We start from the raw sequence: 27,189 nt of genomic DNA on the forward strand, positions 1-27,189 counted from the left end.
TGTATACACATCCTTTGGAAAGTTCCTACAACACAGCATTTACAGTGCCCTAAATACTACACAGAACATCACACAGATTAATTCCTGTATGTGCATAAAACCAAAACCCACTCAAAAATCTTTGATACATGACCTCATACACTGCTGCCTTTTCCTGAAGAGAAGCTCCAGCCAATATGGTCACTTTGACAATGAGAAAGGCTCTACCCTTGTGTGAGCACCTTTATACCACGTACAGGGTTTGACTCCTCCAAAGCAGCCTCCTCACCTGTGTGCTATTGACCATTCCCTCAGGTTATCACATACAGCTGGGGACTAAAAAAGCCAGGAAACAATCAGGAATTTCTAGGAAAAGAATCCACATTTAGGAAAAAAATCCAGCCATATCATCTCCTAATAATCAATCTAAGCCAGCAAACCAACATTGGAAAAAAAAAAAGAAAAGAAAGAAGAAAGAAAAAACTTCTAAATGCACTTCCACAGTTACTAAAATTATCAGTTTAGAAATTGGAAATGCCTTCTCTAAAATAAGCAACAATCAATTACCTAAGCAATCATGTAGTGAAAAAGATTTTGAGAAACAAAATGTAATTACTTATTGGATACTGATGCATGTTCTATTATGTAGCATCAATCATTCTCTGAGAAAAACAAAACAAACATTAAAAAGAAGAGTTTAGAAAAGAACAGTTGCAAATACTTAACTTATACAGGGAGTTCTATAAAAATGTTAAAAGTTTTTTGTTTATACCATGAGAAAGTTATGGGCATTTTATTTTATATAATGAGAAAATTGGGGGTTAAGTCCTCAAAAATCAATGCAGAACTAGGACTTGCATTTGTATTCAGTATTGTACATGGTCATTATTACCTTTGTACCATCAAATACCATAAAATACATTCCTTTATGGTACCTTTGTACCATAAAATACATTCCAACAACTGATGCTTTGTTTTATTAATTGTTATGGTGTCAGTGGGGTTTTGTTATGTGGTTTATCTTAATTAGTGTACAAACTATTATTTAACAGCAGAATGCACATGAAGGAGTCTGATGGTTTATAACAAGGAAACTAATCTTATAATGCCCTTTGGGAAATCCCAAATAACTTTTCTGTAACAAGAGCAATGGTGCTGAAAATCAGAAGTCTGTTTTTCATTCAGCCATTGTGGATTAGAGAGTGGCAGCACATCTCCTAGATATATATTGACAGCATACATAAAATCAGTAGTATTCATGTGCTCAGGAACAGAAGTTTGTTTCACAAGAAAGCAAATGTGAATTCAAATAACACAATTTTAGATCAAATACAAGCTGCTAATTCTCCCAGTCTCTTTTTCCTTGTATTTATTAACTTCAATCTATTCATATTTCTTTTCACTTCTACAGACATACAAATTTGAGCTCCAAACTGTGCATAGCATTAAGGGACAGTGACAAAATGGCTAGATGTTAAAATACATGATAAACCAATACAAGAATTAGAGAAACACTTCTGTATACCTAAGATAATTGACATTTTTCACACATGCATTAATAGTATTTGGGCACTGTTCTACTTTTCTCAACTTTCAGAAAGATCTGTAAGTGCAGGATGAACATCTACATAATAAAAGGCCACAGAAGCATGTACAGAGAAAAGAAAAAAGAAGGTATATTGAACACAAAACACCAAACTACAAACCTTGCAGGTGTCAGTCATACCAGGCACAAATATATGAAGTCACTTTTTGAGAAGGAATAATAGTAAGTGGTATCAATATAAAATTGTGATTTGAGCATATAAAATTGCCATTTGAGCATACTGGAAAGAGAAAGAGAGTTGCAGTTTTTCTTGTCTAGTTTTGATTTTGAAATTAAACCCTCTAATTACCTGAATGACAGATATTTCAACTTTTTCCATAGCTAGTACTCCGTGTATCATCTGAACCCAACTGCAAGCAAATTAACACTTCCACAGATAATACTAGCTTATATATCATACTGCTAAATGTTTTTACTTATTTTTAGTTTTATTTTAAAACAAGTATTCCATGGCTGTAATAAGAGAGATACCAACAGCTATTTTTTGATAACTCTTAGACATTATGTCTAAGAATAAGGACAAATATTAAAAAATCCTTTTTTGAATGCAAAAATCTAGAATGAAGGTGATTATTTAGAATATTGAATAAATAGATATTGTATGTCTGGATATATTCTAAATCACTATTAAAACCACTACAGGATTAAATTAGAACTATATATAAAAGATCTTTAAAAAGTAGAAAAAATGTAAAAGGATGAAGCAGGCAAAATAGAACAAACTTAAAAATGCCTACATCACATTTAAGACATACCTTTGTGATAGTACCCACCTAATCACAGAGAAAAGAGAAACACAGTCCTAGATTAGTTATTGTAAAATCAGTTTATAAATTTACAACCAAGCAAACTCTCTTGTAAGTTACCAGGACAAATTTTCATATAATATCATTATCCAAGAGAGGAAGAGCAAAATGCTTTGCGCTCTAAGACATAGAAAGAAAATTGAGAAAAGAGAAAAATGGGCAAAAATTTTTTCCCAAAGGGAAGGGAAGACTACAAATTCTGATGTATAACATGATATGCCTTGATCTGGATGTTTAATCTTTGTAAAATATTTTGAAACAAAATAGGCTTTGACATTAGGTATTCCAGCATTCTGCCCAGTGTTACTCTGTAATACGCCATACTTATAAAACTGAGAAACTAAGTTTTGTTTTCTGGTGTCCCGCTTACTTGGCAATTTTTTCTTTATTGTATGTTTTCTACAGTTGTGAAAATTGAAGCATGAGGAAAAAAAAGAAAAATTATAATTTTGTACTAACGTGTATGATACAACATACTCAAAGTTCATCATATTTGATGAGGAAAGTGCTGCAATAATCTCTAAAAAGCAATGAGTGCTGGGAAATCAGAGGCCATCACAATGGAAATGATGATGTCAACATAATTCATGCTATATTTATGATATCTATCAACCTACTGGATATTACATGCCAGAAAAAAATACAGAATTAACCTAACAATATACTGTGACATACTGTAGGATAAAAGTATTTTGTTGACTATGTTGGATGGTATTTTCTTAATATGATGTATGTGGTTACTGAATATTTCAACGTGAATGTTCTCAACAGAAGACTGAAAAGTATTTGTTTTTAATGTAGCATGGAATGAAAAAAGATCTGGAGTGGGGAACATTTAGTCTGATAGACTGAACCAGAAAAATCAGTAATAGATATTTTCTGTGCAAATTACAGGAAGTATATTCATTTTGTATTACATTTTTCACAAATTCTATACACCATATGAATTCTGAATTTCCTGAGTTGATCTTGATGCACTGAAAAACTTCTGTACACATGCATTCTGAAACTGGGAGAAGGTATCCTAAAATGGGTGAGCAACCTCATGATATCAGTAACAATCATTTTCCCATTCACAATTCCTCTTTGGATTTTTAATTCTGTGTTTTATCCTACTCTCATCACTTGGTGGAAATCTTTAAGTTCTTTTCTCCATTCCTGGTAACTTTTACCTGTGAATTTACCATTATGTACACATTACATCTATGGTCGGACAATCAAAATTTATTTTATGCAAGACAAAACCTTTTCTTACATAGATTTTATATTTTCCAGTATGTATCTGAGACAAGAATATTTCTAAAATTGTGTAATATCTCAACATGGTACATGTAAGTAATTGCAGGATTTTGTTAGTGCACTTTAGAATTTGTTTTTGTGGCTAGCGCGTCTGGTACCAATTTAACTTTTACCATTTCTTCCTATGGACACTACCTGTAATACAACCTGACAAATCCAAAGGTCAGTCTGGCTCAGGGCATAGAAGAAATAAACAGAATTGAAAAGTTGAATGGAATGCATGGACACTATCATGAAGAACTCAAAAGTCAGGCATTACATGTGAAATTCGTATTATTGAAATTTTAAAACCTCACTTCCAATTCATTTGTGTGTCAGGAGAATAATTAAGATAGGAATAGATTTCTCATTTGACAAGCATTTTCAATGAAGCTGAAAGTATAAATTACGTTAAGAAAATACTTTCTTCAAAGTCAAAGCACAAATACCAAACTTCCAGTCCACCATAAACGGCACATTCGTTGCCATGGTACAGGAAGTTTAAAGGTTCATTCTGTACTGAAGGAATTTCACTGAGTCAGAGGGTGGGTTAACTGTACAAGTCATTATTTTTGCACACTATTTTGCAGAATCAGGTTGGAACAGAGATCAGGTTCCAAGTACCCTTCAGGTCTGGTACCAAACAAGAACCAGACTCTGGATTTGTACTGAATGGCGATAAAATTTCATCAACTGTTCTCACATTGTCTGAGTTCAACTGTGCAGCAGCCTGGTTGGTGTGTGATCATCACTTCATTATTTTTATATCCGCAGACCACAGAGGATATAACTCAGCTCATGAGACAGAAGAGTGCCCCAGGAGCATTCCTGTGATAGGATCTCAGCCTGGAAACCCAGGGTGGGAGCATCCCATTAAAGCTTCTTAAACAGAGAGGAAAACAACCAGTGTGTCAAAATACTGTAACAAAAATTCAGAATATATATTTGAGCTTTTTTTTCCCCACCCAGTAGAGTCCAGCCAGGCAGCAAAAGCTCCCTACTAACAGCAAAAATGGGATCTAAGAGAAGGCATTTGTGTCTAAGTCCTACCACACAAAACTTCTGATCTGCAACAGTAATAAATGATTATTTTCAAACTTGCAGGTAGCTAAAGAGTCAGAATTAGATTTAAAGATAAAAATTTGTGTATCGATCTGCAATAATATTTTAATTTAGGGTATCTGAAAACACTGCAAGTTGGTCTATAAACATACTTGAACCATAAGTGGATACAGATATATTTTAACAGCTATGTCCTGAACTTCTCTGAATGGTGAACCTCTTTCAGTGCTTTTAAATTATTTAATTTTCAAAGTCTATCCTTTTAAATCTGTTTTTTACTTTTTTTATTTAAATTTTGATGTTACTTAACCTTTTTGGGGCATTATATACCATAACAACCAGATCAGGTTAATTTAGGTACAGAAAACCACTGTCTAAATATGTACCAATTTCCTACCATTGCCAGGGAAGATCACTATGAATAGTTACAAAAGCCTTGGTGGTATTCACAAGAAAACTTGAGCTCACCCATATTGGCCTTCTCCTCGCTACTGCCCACACTTTGCTTCCTGAGGATTCACTTTTTTAATTGATTAGTGAAATTTCTTAGAAACAGAAGACATAAACAATTGTTTTGCTTAGTGAGCAGATGACTGTACTATAAATTTGAAGAGGGCTACATTTTCTAGCACAAAAACATATGAATATTCTCTTTTAGTAGGCTTCTTAAGCAAATTTTCACATTTTTATTAGAAGTTAATTAAATTTGTGATTGCTACATCTACTTGGTGATTTTAATTAGATGTTTTTTCTTCTTCATTATTAATCCTATGCTAAATAGAGGAAGACTGTAAGAGTAATTTCAGCATCTAAGATGAAGTTCTAAAGGTCAGATATAATAAAAGAAGCAATTTTGACCTTAGAACAAATTCCCTTTTTTCCTAAACTTTGCACAGCACAATCAAGTAGGTTTACCTCCAATGAGCAAATATAGAAATAATTTTGCTAGTGGATGATGATAGAGAATCCCATTTTCTGTTATCAGTTACAATTCTACATATGATTTGCTTCAACAATGAAGAAGTGTAGCCAATTTCAGAGTGAATTAAGGGAGTGGTTAGCCTGAAATTTTAAGGGAGCAGTGAATTAAAACTTCTTGCTTTTCAGGATAAAGTTAAAGGAATATATCCAGTCTGCTTATTCCCCTACCACATTTAATGCCCGAGTACACCTCAATGTTGAAACCTAAAGCCATGTAACAAATATTGAGCTGAGTCTATACTCTCCTGTATTGTGCTCTTACAATCTTTACAAATTCATATACAGGTGATAACTGGAGATGCACCTAATAAAGTCACTTCCATCAGAATATATATTACATACACAAAATGGCTTTGCATGGGAATAAGCTCACTTTCTCCTGACTTCTTTGTACCATCAGTAGAATTTCCCTTCTCTATATTATTTAAAGTCAGGTAGGTTCACAGTATACAAGGTAAGATTTTACTCTGAGATCATTATGGTGACATTCTAACAATATTTTAGGAAGGGCTTCAAATAACTGGTCTAACTTACTCTAAATATTTGACAAATGCATGCTGATAGAAGAGATGAGAAATTTGCAATTATGGTAGGATTTTTATAAAAGGAGAGATACACCATGCTTGACCATTCAACTATAAAGAGACTAATTTACTAAAAATGTTGGTATTCAGATTCTAAAGAAGTACAAAATATATTGGTGGAGCTAATAAAGAAAACTTTCCCATTCCTGTAATCCCATATATATTTCTATATCAATAATAGTATCCCATACAATTCAGAGTGTTCCAGGATTTCTTCTTGAAGAAATCTTGTGTCTTTGGGATCTCTGACATTTGGGGTTCACCTTATGGATGGCAAAGTCATTGCTTTTCAGAGACACCTTTCTTTTTCCTATAGACAGATGAGTTCAAAGTGTTCAGAGGAAAAAAATGAACTCCATTAAAGGAAACAAATTTAACCTATTCTTCAATTATTAAGATGATTCCTTTTAGCAGAAGATCATGGGAGCACCATATAAGTGACTGCATAGTCCATATGGATTAAAATGCACCAAACTTCAATCAAAATATTTTCAAGTTCAATAAACCAGTAATATTATTCAGAGAAGCATCATTTTGTCATAGTAAATAATTCAAGAAATAAGCCTATTAAACTGAGATTCAGTTGGAGGATAGCTGAAATTCAACACTAATACTTAAATTTAATAACATGCTCAGCCAAATACAAAATTCCATTTCCTGCTAGATCAAAATTTAATTGTTACACTTCATTATTTGATAACAACAGTGTATTCTATTAAAAGGCTTATTTACTATTTTCTTCAGCTACTCCTCAAAAATCCAGCAAAACACTCTCCCTCAGCATGAAGTCCAGAAGATAGTGCAGTATTATTTATGAAAGTAAAGGTAATTTCCCTAAAAAAAATACATCTCTGCAATGTAAAACCCTGTGAGAGTGCATCACTAAAACAAGTATTTCCAAATTAATTTGAAGAGATTGTTTACACATAGAAAAGTTTGCACAACTGGACTCAGAGGTAGAAAAAAACAAGACATTCACTCATCTCTATTCACATCCTGTATTCTGCCTGATTATATTAATGGTATATTCATTAGCACAACAAAATATGCTACACTCAATACACCAGTTTAAGCCCACTTACATGCTGAAATTATTAACAAGTTTACAGTGCTAAGAACACATAAAATATTCATTTTACAAATCAGTATTCTGCATAAAGGTGCTACTGAAAACACTAAATAAATAAAATAGATAAGTTATATTCATAATCATACTGACTTACTCTGGTAGAAGAATTCACCAAAGAGCCATCCAGATTGCCAGTGTTGCACTTGAAATTCAAATATAGATCAGGATTGTGATTTGCTTCCCATCTTCCCAAATCAGGAGTCACTGACTTGTCTGAGTTTGCAGATGTTTTCTGGTAGGCAGTGCAAGTCATTCCTGTGAAACTGGAGGGCTTGATCATGAAGGCTTCCAGAGCAATATTACGAGATACCTGTGAAAACATTGAGAATGGTTGGCACAAACCCATTAACCATACTTGCAACTGCACGTGCATTGTGTGCTTACTGCATAAACTAAATAAATGATTGTGCATGTACACACACACACACACCTATCTATGTGTATATATATATTCTCTTGGGAAGAGAAAGAAAATAGAACTTTTTAAAAGATATCATACAGGATTCAACAACAGCATAGTGGGTTTGCTTCCATCTTTCCTTCTGAGATACATATATACACATAGGTATAGATCTCTTTCTGTCAGTTACACTAGTTACTATTATATCAGTTTTGTAATTCCATCATTATCAGCTTCAATGGAATCTGGAATTAAAGCAATAGAGTTATAAAGTGAACTAGCAACATCAGGCTTAAGAACTATTTAAAAAATGAACAAGGATGTGCTTTGTACCTAAGAAATGAAAAAGGAACCTTCTCAGCTATTTAGTGGCTGAGTCTTTTCACACATCTTGCTCCATGAGAGCATTGAACATGACTAAATGTTTCAAAGCAACACCACGTTACAGGTACATTTGTGACCTATCCTTCAGCAAAGTGAAGTGTATGGAGATGGAGACTGCAGCAGAGTGCAGAGATGCATCTCTGCCCTTAAACTAGTATTTTAATTTCATCACAGTGCATGGGACAAACAGCTCGTGTTATAACAGGTGGACTGCCTTAGACTGGTGCCACACTGATAGGACGATATGGTTTCTGCTTCCAGGCACAGATTGTTTCCTGATCTGTGGACTTGGCAGTGCTGGATTAATGGTTGGACTCAATGATCTTAAAGGTCTTTGACCACCTAAATTATTCTATGATTCAATGTTATATGGCTGACACCATTTATAGAGTTTCTCCTTTTTTTTCCCCCCTTTGGAATTGTACGAGAAACTATTGGCTACCTAAGCTGTGGGTGTTTTATTTGCTGTTTTCTAAAATAAAGAAAGCTGATGCAATTTCTGTAAGACAGTTTCCTGGCTGGCCTCCCAAAGGAACAGATATGTTTGGTATTGCCTAAGATAAGACCAGAAATACTCCACAGCTTTTGTTTATTTACAAATTGCACTCAACAGTAAACTACTTCTCCTACAAAAAAACCTTAAGAAGCTAAAAGATAAAGCAAGGCAAAACAGTTAGTGACACGTATTGAAGTCTGAGTACATAGAATTACTCTTTTCAGTAATGTCAACATCTTCCTGAAGCAGTGAAAGGGAAAAAACTCAACCTTTGTCACTTGACATTTAAAAGAAAGGCAAGCATAAAACAACAGAGCCCTCCTAGCTGTCACATTGCAAAATACTTCTAAAAGTTACATTATTGTCACTATGCATTTAATATAAATACTTTTAGCAAATTTGATTCTTTTATGTAAATGAGAATTAAATAAAAAACTTCTTTTAAGAAACAGTCCAATATATTTTTGTGTCTGTTTGAAAGACCGCTTTTCTAAAAACACAAACTAAGGCTATTATGCTATTTGGCTTCCTCTATGATTCACTTCAGTCTATAACTTCTTTTTTTTTGGTTGCTTTTAATTTTATGCATTTTTCCTGTGATTTACTCTGCGCCTGAACTCAGTTTTAAATAGTGGTTTTATGTAAATGCAGTGGACAATTGAGAAAAGAATAAAGGTTGTTTAAGAGCAAGCAAGCAAACCAACTCAAGGAATGATAAGCCTTTAAAGTGTTTATCTAAACTTCTAAAAGGATAACTTTCAAGCTTCTGATTTGGATGTATTTCTGCTATTCAGATGTTGAAGCTGACAAGACAATGTGTTAGTCTCCAAATGAGAACCTCTCAGTATCCAAGTGATATGTTTGTGTAGATGGAGGACAAGGAGTAAAAAAAGTATTTCTAACAGGTACAGTTTGCTTCTAAAAAAACTAAAACTATCCCCAAATTGGTAATGTTTAAGACATGATAGACCTTTGTAGATAATCTTCTAAATACTTTAAACAATAGTTGTTCAGAAGCTTCTTGGTAAGGCATATTAAAATCTTCCAGATCCAGGGAAGGATCTTGTTGTCTTTTATGGTCTGACATGTTGCTGTCAGTCACTCACTCAACTTGGACCTTTCAAAATAAAACCATACACTATAGTGGCTTTAAAAATAGAAAATGAATGAATAGTAAGAACATTAGAAAGATATTGTTGTGAACACTATATTGTCACAATAAATAAAACTGATCAAAGAAAACCACTTTTTAATACCATTGGTTATATTTAAAAATATTTTGGTCTTGCAAATAGAATTCAAGAGAAAAAAAATCTTACAAAACATTTTTTAATTTTTTGAAATACCTTTGATATCACTTGGATCTTGCTGGTCAGTATTTGACTTGCAATCTGTTCCACACATCGTACAATCCTGGTGCAGGCTTTGTCTTCTTTTTGAGCCATCCACAACACGTGGTCATCCACCAGCATTATATTGCTGGCAATCTCAATAAGAGCATCCCCAATCTGGAAGAGGGGAAAAAAAATAAAAAGGTATTGTCTGTAAAACTCAATAACTAAGAAAAAACAGATAAGGGTACAAATGAAGGCAGGCACATTATTTCTCTTGGTAACCATCATTGAAAGGCAGTTTTGATTTTATAAAAAGTTTAAATAGATTGAAAAAGAAAAACCAAGAAAGGAAAAGTGCAACTCACATCAAGCAAGAGCTTTTTAATTCACAACTTTAAAGCTTATCTTCTAGATAAACCAGACAAATTGAGTCATCTCATCTCAATAAACAGAATTCCAGAATTATCACCCTCTTTCATAAACTAATTAAAATTGGCCATGCCCTTCTAAAGAACTGCTTCATGTTTAATCAAAGGACCTTGAGCAGGAGGCGTGGGGGGAAGGGAAAAAAAAAAAAAGAGGAAAAACATATTCGAAAGACATCTTTGTTACATACATAGTGGAGTAAATTTGAGATATAGCTCAGGTGTTGATATAAACTTAGATCATCTCATGAGCCATAGCTTTGATAGGTTTAATTCACACTTGTGCCTAATCCAAAACAATAGATCTTTGTTTTGCCAGGCAACATTTTACAGATTTTGGTAACTGTGTGTTTGAAATTTTATTAGTAGTTACATTTAGAAAGAATAACTATCACTGTGAATATTTTCTGTAATTATTTCAAGCTGGAATAAAAATGTTTGCTTTTTAATATTCAAAAACTTAATTTTAGTAAAATTTCAAAATTAACATGACCATGGTACCAATATATTTGAAGGCAAAGATATGGAAAAGATATATCCAGTTGTCACAAGTAAACCTGAATGAAAAGGTATATAGAAGAGAAAAACAACTGAGAAATATTGCTAAAGAAAAGTTCAAGAAGCCAAAAAATTCACGCTAATAGAAACAGAAAAATAAGATAAATACACACATGATTCAGTGGAAAGGAAAATAGAAATTCAGGGATGGTGAAAAAGATTTAAAAGATGGCTGAGGTTATGAAGTTAGTTCTGCATTTTCAATAAAAACAAGATAAATTTCTCATGCATTGAAAAGGAAACAAATAATGAGACTACATGTGAAATTTTATGTGACTCTTCCTGAAATATTTAATCTATTTTTGAGAACATAATTACTAGATAATTCTAGATGGCTTTTGACAATGTGACAGAGTTATTGATAAAATGAATAATAATGAATCACATTAAGAGTCTGGAGTGATTTATGAGAAACTATAAAAGCAAACACCAATCAGCTAGGCAGTAACTTACTGAGGGCAGAACAATAGTCTATAAATATACAAAAGGAGAGAAATAAGAAAAGGAAGTAATTTATACTATAATTAAGTGCATCAACGAAGAGTAAAGTCATATCACTGAAAATACAAAAATTTGCACTATTATGCATGTTCAAATTTCATAGGTGCTTTTGTACTTTGTGAGTGAGAGCTAAGAAATGGATGCTAGTTGAGAACTCAATGCATGAGGACTCTATCTAGAAAACTTGAGAGAGAGGTAAAGGAAATGAGAGAAAAATTAGGAAAAATATTATAAATTAAGAAAATAAGGTATTACTAAATCAGAGACGTAGACGTAAGTGATGGAGATAGAGATGTTTTGATACAAAAAAAAGCAGAAATGAAAACCTATTTGAAAGGTGGAAGAAATCAATTAAAAGATTAGAGATGGTACTCAGCTTTAATGGAAAATACATCAGCGCTAGAAAAACAAAGAGGCTTTATGGCAAATCCAGCTGTTTCTTTTGAATGTCAAATTTTTGTTTTGTCAGAAAGCAGTAAGATCTTATCAGGATTCTGAGCTGAAATAAAGTTGCAGCTTTGAAACATGATTCTTGGAGAGCACTTAATAATATACTTTGGATCTAGTGTATTATGGTGAAATTGAAGTTGGAGACTTTCTCATATTGGCACTAAAATGTTAACTGTTACAATTCCCAGAGCCAGAATGGAATGAACATTGCCAAACCAAAAGAAAACATCATGTGGTCAAAAATTACAGTTTATCAAATGTTTATGCAAGTAGTTACTCTGAAAATTAACAGCAAAAAAAATATGATGAACATTTATGTTCTCTGTAAAAAACTACTTTCCCCATAGGGTTTGCATAATTCTGATTAGACTTTGCTGCAAAAATGGCATACATAATGCTGAAAGATTCTGTACGAAGTTGCACATAAAGACATATTATCTTTTCTTTACAAGTGATACCACCTTTTAAAATTCAGTGAAAACCTTCTGATAAAATGGAGAAAACAAAAGAAGCATGTGTAGCTCCAGTGGCCAGCCAGAGTCCATTCTAACATGTTTGCCATGATAGAAAATAAACTTAAAAAGAAATTTAATTAAGTGGCTCATTAAAAAAAGGTTTTATTCCTAAGCAGCAATGCCCTTGTCATCAGCAAAGAAGACTTAGTTTCCTTTTTGGCACAAAGAGACACATCACAGTTTATGCAGAACATTTGCAATCAGCAATCAGTTTTAGAAGCTACTCTTCACTGTGTGCCCGCATACATTAAGAGCAGGGCCACAGAGAAGACTTCACTTCTAACTGATACTTTATTTCAGCATAGAGGAGATATCTTACATCTTCAACTTCATCCACGAAGACAATTAACTTTTCCATTATATAAGCCAAATATATTACATCCATTTTATCCGCAAAGAGGGAAGCACCTCTTGTGTAGGCTGTCAGCTGGCGGGAAAACTCCAGCACGGTTGTCAAATTGATGTGCATCTGAAAATACATTAGAATTGTTAGCCTTAATAAATCAGCTTAATTAATCATTCTCTTTAAAAACTGGAGATCACATCCATTGGTATAATGCCTGCCATAATTTCACATGGGTTTACGTGCATCAATATGCCATGGATATACATTTCAGGGGAATATTCAGGCATATGAATGTATTTTCAGCCTTAGGTCTTAGATTTCACTGCTGTTATCTGAAGATACCATCACAATTTTTGAATATTTTTCTCTACTTTTTCTAGACTGTAACAATCTGGCCTCATAAAATATACCAAGCTACTTACCTTGCCTTGCCTCTATCTCTACACCTTCATGAAAACAACAGTATCAGCAAGGGATCCTATACTCAGTGGCACATTGTGGGAAAACAAGAGAAGTTCACACTGGCTGTGAAGAAAATCTTTCCTGCTGTAAGTGTAGTCAGGTATTTGAACAGGCTAACCCCAAGAAATTGTGCAGCCTCCATCCTCAGAGGTTATAAAGTCCTGAGTGTCTAAAGACCGTGAGAAACCCAACCTCACCTCATTGCTTACAGGAGAACAGACTGGATTCTAGACATCTCACTAATCATTTTATTATTATTTTATTATTATTTTATTTTATTACATTTTATTACTATTATAGTAATTGCAATGGCTCTCTTAATATATTAATTACTCTTATTTATGAACCCATTTGAAAACAAACTTTCTCTGGCCTTATCTAGCACTACTGATACTACCAGGGAAGAAATGGTCAAGGAAACTGAAAGTTGTAAAATCAATAGGGCAGTTACATGTCTGGGCCATCCTCCACAGTGTTTCCTGTTACATTCTTTTTTTCTCATTAATTTCTATACATCTACTTTTTCATCTCATTCTTTTACTTATCCATAAGAAACAATTAAGGTACTGCTTTTTTTGAAGACATCAAAAGAGGAAAGGCACTTCAGCTGATGAAACTCTGATATGGGACTCCACGAGAAATGAACATCTTTCTGGAAAACCACATAAGGGGAAGGAAAGTCAAGCACTGATCACCCTGCCAGCATTACTAATAATCATCTAGACTCTAAGCACCTAATGGAAAAAAGCATTAAGGTAAAGGTAATGCTGCGCACTTGTTCCTACTAAACTTCCAATTACCAACGAAACAAATGGCTGTCTCTCAAGTAAAGCATTTTGTAAAAAGTCCATCAATCCCAAACTTATGGCTGAACTGACATTTCTTGCAAGCTATCCAACAAACTCAGTACTAGAGAAGGGGAGCCTTGGATTTCAAACTATTACCTGACTAAAAGCATGAAGAACTTGAGTGATTTCTTGTGAATAAGGACATTCAGAGTAGTTTTCTTCATCCCAGCGTCCAGTTCGGTTACATTTGCGCCACGCCTTTGCCTCTTCTGCACCATTGTGAAATGCACCAGAGTTAAAAGAATACTGGAGACAGGGCTGGTAAGCAGTTATCCCAGCCAAAGTTTTGGGCCACCTAGAAACACCATGGTAGTAAAAATTAAAATGCAAAAGGCAACTTACAATACAGAGATATATATATATATATAAATATATGACCATATACAACAAAGTAAAGTGGTATATGAGGAAAAAAATGCTATTTTAACTTTTACTTCAAAATGTTTTATAATAATTACTTTTTTTCCTTGGAAAATGTCAGAATTATACAGGTTCAAGTCTAGCTAGTCACACATTTATTCTGCATTAATTCCAGGAAGGTGTTTAGTGTTAAGGAAAAAGATATGGTTGGTGTTTTTGCTACATTAATGTCTGCAGACTGCAAAAAGCAGAGCAGTAAGTACATGAAGAAAAAGAAAGCCAAAAAACCCCCAAAACCCAAACTCTATTAGTAAATGCTCTTAAAACTAAGGGCCCAAAAAATACCTGACAATCTCTGCTTTGCATTTTGACCCACCACTAAAAAGCCTTGAAAAAAACAAAAAGTCCTGAGACAAAATGTCTCAGAAAACAGTGTACAAGATTTCAGCAGAGATCACGTGTCATGAAGGAGGAAGGAACTAGCCCTCAAAAATTAGCTATTTAGGTATACATGATTTATGTAGTATGATTCCAAAACAGTCTTTGAAAATAAACTAAATCAAGAGCAGTCAGAATTCTTCTATTTAGCTGATTGGTCTGTTAGGAAACACACTTTCTGTGCATAGAAAGTGTTTTTCTGCTGCATTCTCTAGAATGGCACAACTGGATCTATTTCTCTAGATAACAAATCTACGGTCATTTACAGCCTAGTGTGGACATAGCAGGATCAGGTAATTGGTGGAAATCAAAGAAAGCCATAAGCACATCATCAGCAAGTCAGCAGGTGTGGGAAGGATATGGTTCTTTAATTGCACTGATCTGATGAATGAACCAAATAAATCAGAAAAATATTCTGCCTTTCAATGAAATTACAGCTTGGCAATCAACCTTTCCTCAAACAAATGTATTAGCTCCTCCAGTTACACAATGCACATTCAATTGTACATTGTTACATAATATACTGAAGGGTTTTGGACTGTAAAAGTTTTCTTCATTTCAAAGAAAAGCTAAGAAGAAAAATACTTTTATTTTTCATAGCTGTCACTGAAAAAAAATCTATGTGTGATGTAAAAACAGTTGATTAAAAAAGCGAATCATGAAAGAAGCTTTCCCAAAAAATCAAAATATGTAAAATAGTACATAGAGCATATAGTATCATAGAGGACGTTTGCCTCTGGGAAGGAATTATTTTTAGTAAAAAATTTGCATTAATGCAATTGGGCCACACTTATTGGCAACTTACTTCAAAAGTGAAACTGAAGAGATAATTCTGAGCCTAGCATTGTCACAGTGAGCAGAATCCAGCCTTTATGACTAGGAATGATAGCATATAGCAACATTTTCATTTGCCTTTCAGAATAAGCTTACAGCATTCTATAAAACAGCAACCAAAAAAAAGGTAGAATATGGCCATGATAGAGAAAACCTCTTAGCAGAAAAGGCCAGTTTATTCTGACTCTCAGTGCCTAATTCTTGCTGCAGTTACACAATTATAAATACCACCTAGGCTGGACCACTGAAATAGCCACACTCCCCTAACAGTTGATGCTTTTTTCCCTTTCTTTTGCCCAATAAAGGAACAGTTCTTTCTAGTTTTGCCTTTGTGATTCAATTCTTTCTACTTCCATACTTGTTATGTTACCAAAACTTCAAAGACCTTTGTAGGAAAACTTGCTGGTGTGAAAGCTCCATCTCTGAGGATAAACCTTTGAACAATTTGAAGCGTTAATGCTGAGTTGGAGCCTCATAAATTCTCTACTATTTTAAATTCATTCTCTCAAATGCCAAAAGAACCTATGGACTCAGCATCCTTTTGATGTACATTTTAAAAATAAATTTATATGGATTTCTAGGAAGATGATCAATAGGTTGAGAAATGTCCACTCGTGTTCTTTTGATTTATATAAAATGACAAAAATGCCCCTGGTGTTAGTTTGTGCAGCATGAAGATTTATATATATTTATTTATGGAGAAAAGGATGTCATTTTAAGGCAAGAACATGAACTTCATAGAGTTGCCATCTAAAAGATTCAGTATGAGTTTTCTGATACGAAGCATATATTTTTTTAAAGATCTAATGAAAACCTATTTCAGCATATCCACTATGAAAAAGCACAATTCCAGTTATTGTGATGACAAAAAAATCTATAGCTAAGATTGTCAAAGGTCTCTAATGAAATTTAATCCATATATATGCATTGCCTCAGCAATTTTGCCTCAATGAAAGAGGCAAACTTGCTGGTACTGAGGTTAACACATAATAAAATAGCTTTGTAGTAAAGAGAAAACAGATTATTTGAGTAGGTTTTTATTTCCACTTCTTTCTAATTCAATCCTTTACTTTTATTCAAATACAAGAAATAGTACAAAAAGCCTTTGGGCTTTTACGTTTTAAAAGTAACCTGAAAATAAATAGAGGCTTTCAGGTCAGAAATATTCACAGAAAATTCTGCTATTTAAGAAAGGCATCTTTCTTCTTCCACTTTCCTTTCATTATCTATTCAAGCTGAATTATCATTATAATTCATTTGGTAACAAATTACTGCCTTGATTTCTCAAAGGGATTGCCATCATACATCAGTCTTATTGTCAAGCAGGTTTTGTTTAAGAGCTTTGTGCATACCATTGGTGTATTTTAGAGCTGACTGAAAACAATACCAAATTCCACAGAAACCTTTTCTTCTGATTAAAATGATTACAATTTTAAAAAGCCCAACAGCATATGTAGATAAAAGTAACGATGGAGCAAAAGCTACATTTACTCTACAAAATCTTGCAGCTCCTAAGATTCAGATAGAAGGATAGATGTATTTTGTAAGCATGTGATATATTGGTAGAACTTTGTGTCCTTAAGCTCACCTCATACAATCTATTTATTTTACTAAATAGCGTTACTTTCTATTTTGATCCTCTTCAGTGAAATATTTTACTAACAGTCTCATGTCATTTCTTACCTCTAATCTCAGTTGAACAAGCCATCAGAACCTGAACAGATTTAAAAAAGTAAAGCACTGAAGATTTAATCTTCTAATGCTTTAATGCAGTGTTATCATCTTCTACAAAGACCAAGAAAAATTTTTAATCTTCTCTAATTTATCTAATTTCCTAAAACATTTCCATAATGCATACTGAGGAATTAGATTTCCTGACTTTCACAAACCACTGCTTCTCTTGAAGCACTAGGTCCCATTTCTCATCAAAATCATACAGTACTCTCCCCTTCCTACCATATTATATAAAAATGACAACTAAAATAAGTGATTTATAACTGAGACTGAAGTGTCATGTAAGCATGAATATGGTCTGTACCTCCATTAGTATATGAAACACACTCCAAACCCAGAAAGTCATACCTGAAATCTCCCTTGTTGTTAATAATTCTTTCTGCAGGGCAGTAGGGAGCAGCTGTTTCAAGTACCACAATTTCTACTTTTTTAGTGCTATTTCCATAGGAATTCTTGACTAGACACTCCCAATCTCCAGTTGCATCAATGTCAATACTGGATAGGATAAGTTCACTAAAAAAATAAAAGATTCATCATTTTATACACTCAATTATACAGATATCAAGTCACTGGTTTTCTGACATTAACTTATTTTTTTATGAAAATATCAGAATGGGGTTTGGTCTATGATATCAGAGGGTCAGACAGTATGGAAGTGGTAGTAAGCTCTTAGCAGCACCAATTTGTATTGACTACTCAGGTAGTAACAGGCTATAACACAAATCACAAATCATCAAAAAAGAACATAAACTATTTATCAAAGCCCATTCTGTTTTCCCCAGGTATTACAGAATATTTGGTTTGTTGCCTAACCAAGCACTTGGAAGTCAGAAAGGCATTTCAAGTGGACCACACAACCAACCCACAGAGAATGGGTTTGCCTTCAGCTGTGATTACAGATCCTGAGGCACTTTAGCACCAGAATCTGGCACTCTGCTATCAGGGGCAGAATATTATTCAATTACTCTAGATGTCATAGACCAAAAATAATGCTAACTACTGCATTTTAAGTAGGTAACACATTATATCTTAAATCTGCCATGGGGTTGGAAATAAATTTTGCTACAGTTTTAAACAAATTACAGCTTTTGAAAGCAGTTGGGAGGGGAAAAGAAGTAGCATTTATCTGAAATATTTACTTTGCTTTACAGAAATGACTTGTCTTTGAATATGCCTTGTGGTTTAGACAATTAAAAGTTATGTGGGAAGAAACGCAGTGGGGTGAGAGAGAATGTACTCTATAAAAATTGAAGGACTGAATTAACAGTTAATACATTTGTTTCAAATCTGTATTTAAAATAAAACCTGAAAAATTTACTTGTTGCCTTTAGCAGTTTTTTTGTAGAGCCTGAAATTTTGAAAGATGATTTTCTCAAGAACCTACTATGGGGCTGTTATCTAGGGCCTCAGAAAAAAAGTAAACCACAATAAATAGCCTTTGATTTAAGATAGTTGTTTCAGAATTTCAGATATTTCTCCAGATATTCAGTGAAATTTATTATTGAATAGTAACTTTAAAAATACCACATTATTCCTATTTATGATGGCTTTGAACTCCAAGTGCCTTGTAACCCCCCTATTTCATTTTTACAATGAATTCTAACATAGTTTTATAGCAAAAAATATAGAAAAAGCATTACTAGCTGTTCTCAGATAGTAGCTCAGTATTTTAATGTCAAAAGAAGCAATTGTTCTCTTAAGAAGTCTCAGGTGAATAGCCCAGTAACAGCAGCCTCTCAGCTAATTTTTAATACATCTTTTTGCATTCAGGGAGAAGTATTTCACAGAAATTAGCCAGTTTAAGAATGTTTTAATTAAATATTATATTTCATACATCACAACAATCTCACATCATTATAGACAGTTAAGAAAGATCATATTCCTAAAGTTTATAAAAACAATTATGCATAAAGCTTTTTCACTGAAAGAAAAGGCAGAGGTTATATTCACTTGTGGCATCAAGGTGTGGAGACTTCAAAAATTAATAGAATGTATGATAGTTGTGCTGATCTTCTGATATATTGTCTAGAAAATATCTACAACTATTGTTAATAATAAAAATGTGATAAAATTGGAAACAATGATGATGATGATAGGTAAATAGCATATTTCAGCTTACTATAAATTTAGAATTAATCAGTATGCTGATAAATAAATATAAAGGGTACATATTCCATTTATTTAAACTGCTGAAATGTGTTCTGATGTAAATGTATCTGCTGCTTAACAGGTCTCCCCTCAGTAGATGAAGTTTCCTAGACTCAGAGACAAATATTTACTGATACACCAGCCTTGTTTCTGATACTAACGCAATACTTGAACACTGGTTCAAATTATCTCAAAAGACAAGAAATTCCTCACATTCACACTTTTAATCTTCTATTGCCCTTTCTTCAGATGGTGATAAAAAACAAGCCAGAATAGGTTTATGCAATATAGTGCCTAGATCATGAAATTGTCTTCTGAATTGCCATCTGGCCACTGTAAATGATGCATTCATTTATATTCCTCTTGGAATATTTTGATAGCAAGCCCAATGGTGAAACTGTTCATTTACTTACCATCTGGATATGACAAATGATAAATTGATCTTATATCTCTGGAGAATTTGGGGAACTGAATTTAAAAAAAAAATATCTTTTAGTACTCAAAAAAAGCAGTCAGCTTGATCCTTTAGCATTCTCTCTGCTTATAATCCTTGGAGACTTTGACTTCACAGTCCTGGCAGACCAGAAGGAAGGGGTGGGCCTTTCCTGGTTATAGAATTTTAAAACCCTATATCACAAAGTTTTCCAGTAGGTCAGTTACATAGTTTAAGTCTTGGCATGGTTGCATAAGCACGCCCAGAGGCTCTCACTCATAGTCAAAAGGCATTCTTGATCTCTCTTGGCAATGGCAACAAGTCTTGGATAAAGGCAAGAACTCTCCCATAACCTGAGAACATGGCAGGACTCTGATTTAGGAGCTTGACAAAACCTCAAAAGAATTAATAGAGGATGGCTCCTTTGGCTGTATTCTTTCCTTGACTATCCCATCTCACAGGATCTAATAAACATCGGGCCACAAGTGCCAACAATTTTGCCCCAGCTATGCAGCTTTCCTAAGGATGGAATATGAGTCAACAAGCATTCCTACGCCCTCTGCATTAGCAACCACATCCCACTCCTCAGCAGTATGACAGTTGCCACTTTTCAAGGAAATTTCAGGATGAGAAGAAATGGCCTCAAGTTGCAGCAGGGGGAAGGTTTAGATCAGATATTATGAAAAGGGTGGTCCTGCATTGGAACAGGTTGCCCAGCAGAACTGTGGAATCATCTCCCAGAAAGTGTTCAAAATACCATGTGGATGCAGCACCTGGGGATGTGGTTTAATGCTAAATACTTGGCCTTGATGATCTTAGAGGATTTTTCAAACCATAACAATTCTGTGACATTCTATGATGATAAAATTAAGTCAGATATTCATGAGATGGTATCAAGGCTAATTGAATAGGAAGACTGCTGCCTGATGAGAAAAGAATGACTAGCAGGCTTTTCTCAACTTTCTCTTTGAAATTACAGTGACCCTCTCATTAAAAACATTTAAAAGAGGAAAGAATATACATGATGCTTTTTCGTACTGGGAAATTTCATGCATGGTAGAATTTCTTTTTACAAATGTGATGATTGACATATTGAAAAATTAATTAAAATGTACAGCTGATGCAATTGCATGAAAAAGTTGTTCTGATATTCAACTGAAGCCCGTGGCATTTGTCATTACAAAGAGAGGAACCATAATACACACGGAAGCCATAGTCATGTAATCAAGTAACCTATGACAATAGAGTTCTATTTGAGGCATAGTTTTGCATTGCTACAGCTATGCATAACTAATTAGACAATCAGAAGTAGGTCTCATTATGCAAAGTTACTCAGCCATGTCCTGAAGAAGTACTATAGCGACATTTACTGTACGCCCCAGCAGTCATCTGCATGCCAGGAAACAAAGTAACAAATAAAGAAGGGACTTTAACACCATGCTTTGATTGGCTTTCCACAAGAAATACTTTCAAGTCTGACTTGAGTTTCTGTAAGATTTAGGAAGAACCAATTGGTCTTCCTGCAGGAAAATAAAAATTATTTACTCTAACTCAGGAGACATTTAGGTTTTCTCATATTCTTCTTCAGACAGATAAATAGCTAATGTGTTCCCACAGTTCAGGCAGAAGGTCTGCACAACATGCCTCCAACCCATACCACCTTAAATTATTAATACTAACATGCAATTTAAAAAATGAGTGTTGGTCTCCAGAGTACAGTGCTGCTCGCAATACAGCCTTTCACAGGGGACATAAGGTTAAAACATGGAAAATGAAGAGAGAATCTGTAAATCAAGGCACTTGTCTGAACTCAAATTGCTAGTCTGATCTCTCTGACAAAATTAGTTATTTACCCTTGAAAGAAACAGCTTTAGAAGGCTGATGGCCTTTGAAGTAGACTTGTGTCCAGGCAACAGCGAGAAAAAAAGGAAGATGAAAGTTGGTATTCATTTTACGCAAGATGTCTAGCAAGTATTTTCAGGTGTAATCAATTTCTCATACACAGAGGTAATGCAATACACATCTTTTTTTTTTCTTTTGATTGCATATAAAGACAAAGCTTAACTTACCATTTAATACCATCTGTGGGTACCCAAGAAATGTTATGTGCTATAACATACTTTTTTCTATAGTTTAACTATCAGCTAATTTGTTCACATTCTAGAACCATGACAAGAGTTGGAAAGGACCTAGATTTAATAACAATATACTAACAGAAAAAAAACCATAACAACAGAGGGACAAAATCACAACAGACCAAATAAAAATCTACTTCAAAAAAAATTAATTTTACAATTTCAAATTATTTGTCAAATGCATATTACTTTGACATGATACAAATGCAGAAATAAATTATGTAATGAACATTTTATGGGCTGATTGATATATTAGGGTTAGAATACTGACCTGTTTTACTTGCCCACTTGGAAGAAATTTGGAAATATCTAAAAAGAAGGTAGGACAGCAGTTTCCTATATAAGAACTTCAGGAGAGATGTCTATTCTTTCTCAGTATTTGGTGTCTCTCTTACAGTGTAAACTTGATTTTGTAATGGCCAGGAGCCACTCAAGCACAATACCATAAACAATTAAATATAGCGGGGGTTTTATCCTGCAGGGAGATAAGGGAGGGGAGAGGAGCTATTTTCATGGAATTCCAGCATATTAATGGGAATATGCCCTACAATACATTCTCAATGTTGAGCAGATTGAAATATATGAAAATTAAAAAGTAATTCAGTTGTTGTTTTAATACTTCTATCAAGTGTTTCTTTGTAGAAATTGTTTGCTTCGCCAATGTTTAGGGTGGTTTACCTGGCACTGGATTCTGGATGTATGTCATAAATGCTCTGATATGCTCACATTTGGTTCACAGATTTACAAACTACTGCCTAGACTCAGAAAATGTATAATTCTATCTAACACTGATGTTGACAGGAAAAGTACTTTAGAAAAAGCCAGCCCTGAGATGTTGACTCCCAACTGCTGCTACAGTGCAGCATGTCCTCAGCTGTGTAGCTGCAGCTGTTTGAAGAGCCACATTAAAATCATTCTGGCCTTAAAAAGTCAAAGCAAAACCCTCTTATTCTCCCTTGTGGGGGATAAAGCATCAATTTTTGTTCTTACTACTGAACATTTCAGAGTTGTGGCTGGATAGACCCATATATAGCTGCTGGATATAAGCTGAGATGGAAACGAGAGGTGAAAATTTAGTGCAAGGCATCTTAATCTGGTCTCAACACCAAAGAAAGTATATTTTTATATCAATCTTCAAGGACCCCATCAAAATGTTTTTATAGTTCTGACTAACTATATTTCTAGGGTATTTTAATTCTAGCAGCCAAAATACTTATATATATTTTTTTGTGAAAATACCTATTTTTCAGTCATGTTTCAATAAGCACTTACCCAAATTAAGCCTACAGGTTTTATGATACAACTCTTAGGTAGTGGTCTATTACTTTAATGACAGAGTATCATGGTTGCTGCTTTTGCTTTTCATTGTATCCGTCTCTCCACAGGTTATATTTTAAAATATTCCCCACACCAATTAGTAATAAAACTGTCATTGATTTTATTCAGGTAATTGAAATATTTTTAGATAAAAGACCTAAGTTTAATTAATCTTCCAAATTAATTCACAAGAAGGTACTCTTAATCTCACATTATGAAATCCTTACCCTGGGCATTTAATAATATTCTGCAATAATTTAAAATATTATCTTCCTATCTGATATAAGAGAAGACTGCTGGTGCGGTCACATCTGTCAGTAGTTCTTTTCTGCCTCCAGTGCCTGAAATGAATTGTATACCATTGCCTACAGGGTTTAAAGTGACCTCAAAATAATACAGAAATATTGATTTACAATTTAAGCTGTTATTTTGCTTCATTTGTTTCCTAACTCCTTGACAGCTAAAGGTCAAACTGGGTCAATTAGGTAAAGCAAAAAATATCAGCACTGAACAATTTCTGCTTATCTCCCTGGATTTCTCAGTGTGACGCATAGCAGCCCATCTCCAAAATACTCGTGCAGCAGAACACAAAGTGATTATAAAATATCTGCATTTCTGAATCAAGTTACTTGGATTTGTTCTAATCTTGTTAATCTTGTGCCATCTCCAATATTCTTCCATGATTTGGTACATATCTGAACTTTCAGTCAAGTGTCCAACCTACCAACATCCTTATCAGGGATTTTCAGACTGTTTTTTTAACTAGGACCAGTTCAAACCACTGCTGCTTGCTTCATGTCTTTTCCAGATGCATTCCTGCCCAAACTGTTAACAAAGTTTAGGGATCATCTTGGTCATTACATGCCTTGAATTTCTGCCTTTCACACAGAGGTCCTGGAAGTATTTTGTTCTTTGTTATAGGAAGTGTCTGCCTGTATCTCAAACTTGCACTGATACCACCTGTCTACTCATGGAATCAATTTCCTTTCTCTAATCATATCTTAAATAATCTTTATACTTCTAGTGAAACTGCCTCAATCAAGCTCCTAATTCTTTACTAATACATGCAGTGATAATTTCAAACAGTAAAAAAGTATTAATTGGACTCAACCTCCTGTTTGGATAACGTTAATTATGATCAAAAGTTTCAAACCACAACATTCAATATGTTTGAAATTTTTTTGTACCTTCGCTATTACAAGTGGACCCTGATTTGAAATTCTGCCTTTCTTCTGCACATTTTTGAGATTTTCACATAATCGTACACCTCTCATCTCAAACACTACTATTTATTTCATTATGCACTTGTCAGTGGCTACTGTCACAATGTAAAGAAGCACTTAGACGATTTTTAACAGATTCTTAAGCTTAATATTTTTTTTTTAAATTAAAAACCCCCACAAAATCAAGTGGCTTTGTCAACCATTTTTAGAAGACTGAGATACTTAGCACAGAGTATAATAGAAAAACACAATTTTCAGGGGATCGAAATTCAGTCCTAAGAAACTGTATTTCCAGTGGCAAATCCATCTACACAACAAAAATTACACCTGAAAATAACTTTTGATCCTAGCACCTGTTAGCCTAGGTTTAGTTGAGAGCATGTTGGTTTCTCCAGCTGCAGCTCTCCTTTTTATGGATTCTTAACTTTCTTCACAGTTTAATGTTTTCAGAAGGAGCACTCATGGACTGTAATGGTCCCAGAGCAGCTATTAGAGCTGTCAGGGCATAAGCACTGTTAAACACTCTACACAAGTATTTGCAGACTAGAAATAAAAAGACTTCCAAATTGTCATTATATTCTTTGTGGTAAATTAAGAAACTTCTTGAAAATTAAAGTATCTCTGCCACTGTGGAGTTTCTTGGTTCATAGAACTACAATAGTTTCTTTTTCTGGTTTAATATTCTAATAACTGTCCTGCTAGCTTCTCCAAACACTGAAAGGGAAGAGTGAGGGAGCTGGGAAAGATGCCGTGCTGCAGAGAATCCTACATGACCTTCCTTCTGTGTGGTTTCAGGAATATCAGAGAACCAGAACGTGTGGAGTTAGAATTGCTGCTTATTATTGAACTGATATAATATTCCAGGCTAAAGAAATGAGGCTGCCTTCATGGAAGCACCACTAACAAATTTAGCTAGATCCATTCACAAATGATAGGAAATTAGTCCCACATCATATGTATATTTTCATATATGACTATGACATTTATACACAAGCATAATGACAGAAGATTAAACACCAGCAAAATCAAATATTATTATAATTGGCAAGAAATGATAAATGCAAGCTAGCAGCAGAATTGAAAACACCTTTTCAAGATCTCCTGTAAGGGAATACTCCTTGCCAAGAAAAATGTCACAGACCTGAATACAGTTCAAAACTTTAGTTTAATTATTGTAACAAAAATATTTATTTTAGTTTATTCTGCTTTATCATAGGAGACAAAAAATACACATTTGGATATTTTATCCTTCTACTGTGCCAGTTAATAAAACAGAAGGGTTTAACATTATATTTGTGTTGTAAATCAACGTCCAGAAATATCTGGAATTACCCAATAAAATAACCACCTAAAAATGTTTGAATAAGCAGCTTTTGGAACATGACTACACCTCTTTGTTCAAAACCAGCTATAGAAATCTTTAAATTGCTAAGTAGCACAGGCCAAAGTCTGTCCTTTAGTGCAATTACAGAAAGCCACAGAGAGTGGACATTTGGTGTAAAGACTAGGTATGCAAAGGCAAAATATGATACTGTAAGAACTGATTTCAAGTTACCTTTATTTTTAGTCCAAATCATATACTTAACATTTGATAGCCTCAGGGAGGCATAGTCTTTCTGATGTTTCAGTGCCTTTTACAACCAATGATTTATCCTTAAGAACTATCACAAATTAGTATGTAATAGCATGTAACTAGCACACTAATACATGCTATTGTAACATTTAACAAGCATGCTATTATATATTATTTCAATTTTTTATGATAATTATATAAATTAGGATATAATATACTTGGTCATAAAGATGGGATTAACATTAAGAAATGCTAAAGATAATTTTAACAGTCACAACATGGCAAATCTTTTCTTATTTTCAACAATACATGTCTTTACCTTTTAAAAAATTGACTTTAAAATAGTACAGTTTTTAAAAGTAGGTTTGAAAGTATATCTTTAATAGGTTAATTCTGATCAGCACCTAGATCACAGCAGAGGCACAGCTCCTTGAATGTTAGCATTTTTGGCTGGATAAGGATTATGCTCTATGGTCAGTGCCCTTCTATCTTACAAAGTGTCATGTATAATGCAAATAAATGAGGAATTAAAATGTTGAATGCTTTTCAACAGCTGTTTAAGGACTTAGGGTTTTATTCAAAAATATTTTTTCTTATTTTAACAGTCTTTATCACATAACTTAGCAAGTCAGATTATTTTTCCAGTCTATAACTGTTGCTGTTGAGGTGGTTACGACATAAAGCAGAGACTACAAGTAGTCTCAGTTGGCAACACTTTATTATTGAATATGGCTGATTTTTATACACTTTCTAGTTGTTTATCTTTCTTTTATCTTTACTATTGGTTACAATAGATCAACATAATACTATTGGTGAAAAAGTTATGGTGACTTAATTAACTTTCTAAAAA

General features: G+C 33.8%; 1 protein-coding gene across 1 annotated transcript in view; it reads right to left on the reverse strand.

Annotated features, from left to right (window-relative positions):
* Positions 1–27,189, reverse strand: part of LOC139595648 (adhesion G protein-coupled receptor A3-like) — a 158,353-nt gene that overhangs the window by 102,357 nt on the left and 28,807 nt on the right. Inside the window, exons 6-10 of the mRNA XM_071439187.1 lie at positions 17,859–18,023; positions 14,241–14,439; positions 12,808–12,957; positions 10,052–10,213; positions 7,520–7,735 (exon numbers count right to left, since the gene is read on the reverse strand). Of these exons, the coding sequence (XP_071295288.1) occupies positions 7,520–7,735; positions 10,052–10,213; positions 12,808–12,957; positions 14,241–14,439; positions 17,859–18,023 (892 nt within the window). The remainder of the gene's footprint in view (positions 1–7,519; positions 7,736–10,051; positions 10,214–12,807; positions 12,958–14,240; positions 14,440–17,858; positions 18,024–27,189) is intronic.

The sequence above is a fragment of the Agelaius tricolor genome, unplaced genomic scaffold, assembly GCF_023055355.1.
Source record: "Agelaius tricolor isolate 1412-34295 unplaced genomic scaffold, bAgeTri1.0.p SCAF_13, whole genome shotgun sequence".
Classification (NCBI taxonomy): Eukaryota; Metazoa; Chordata; class Aves; order Passeriformes; family Icteridae; genus Agelaius; species Agelaius tricolor.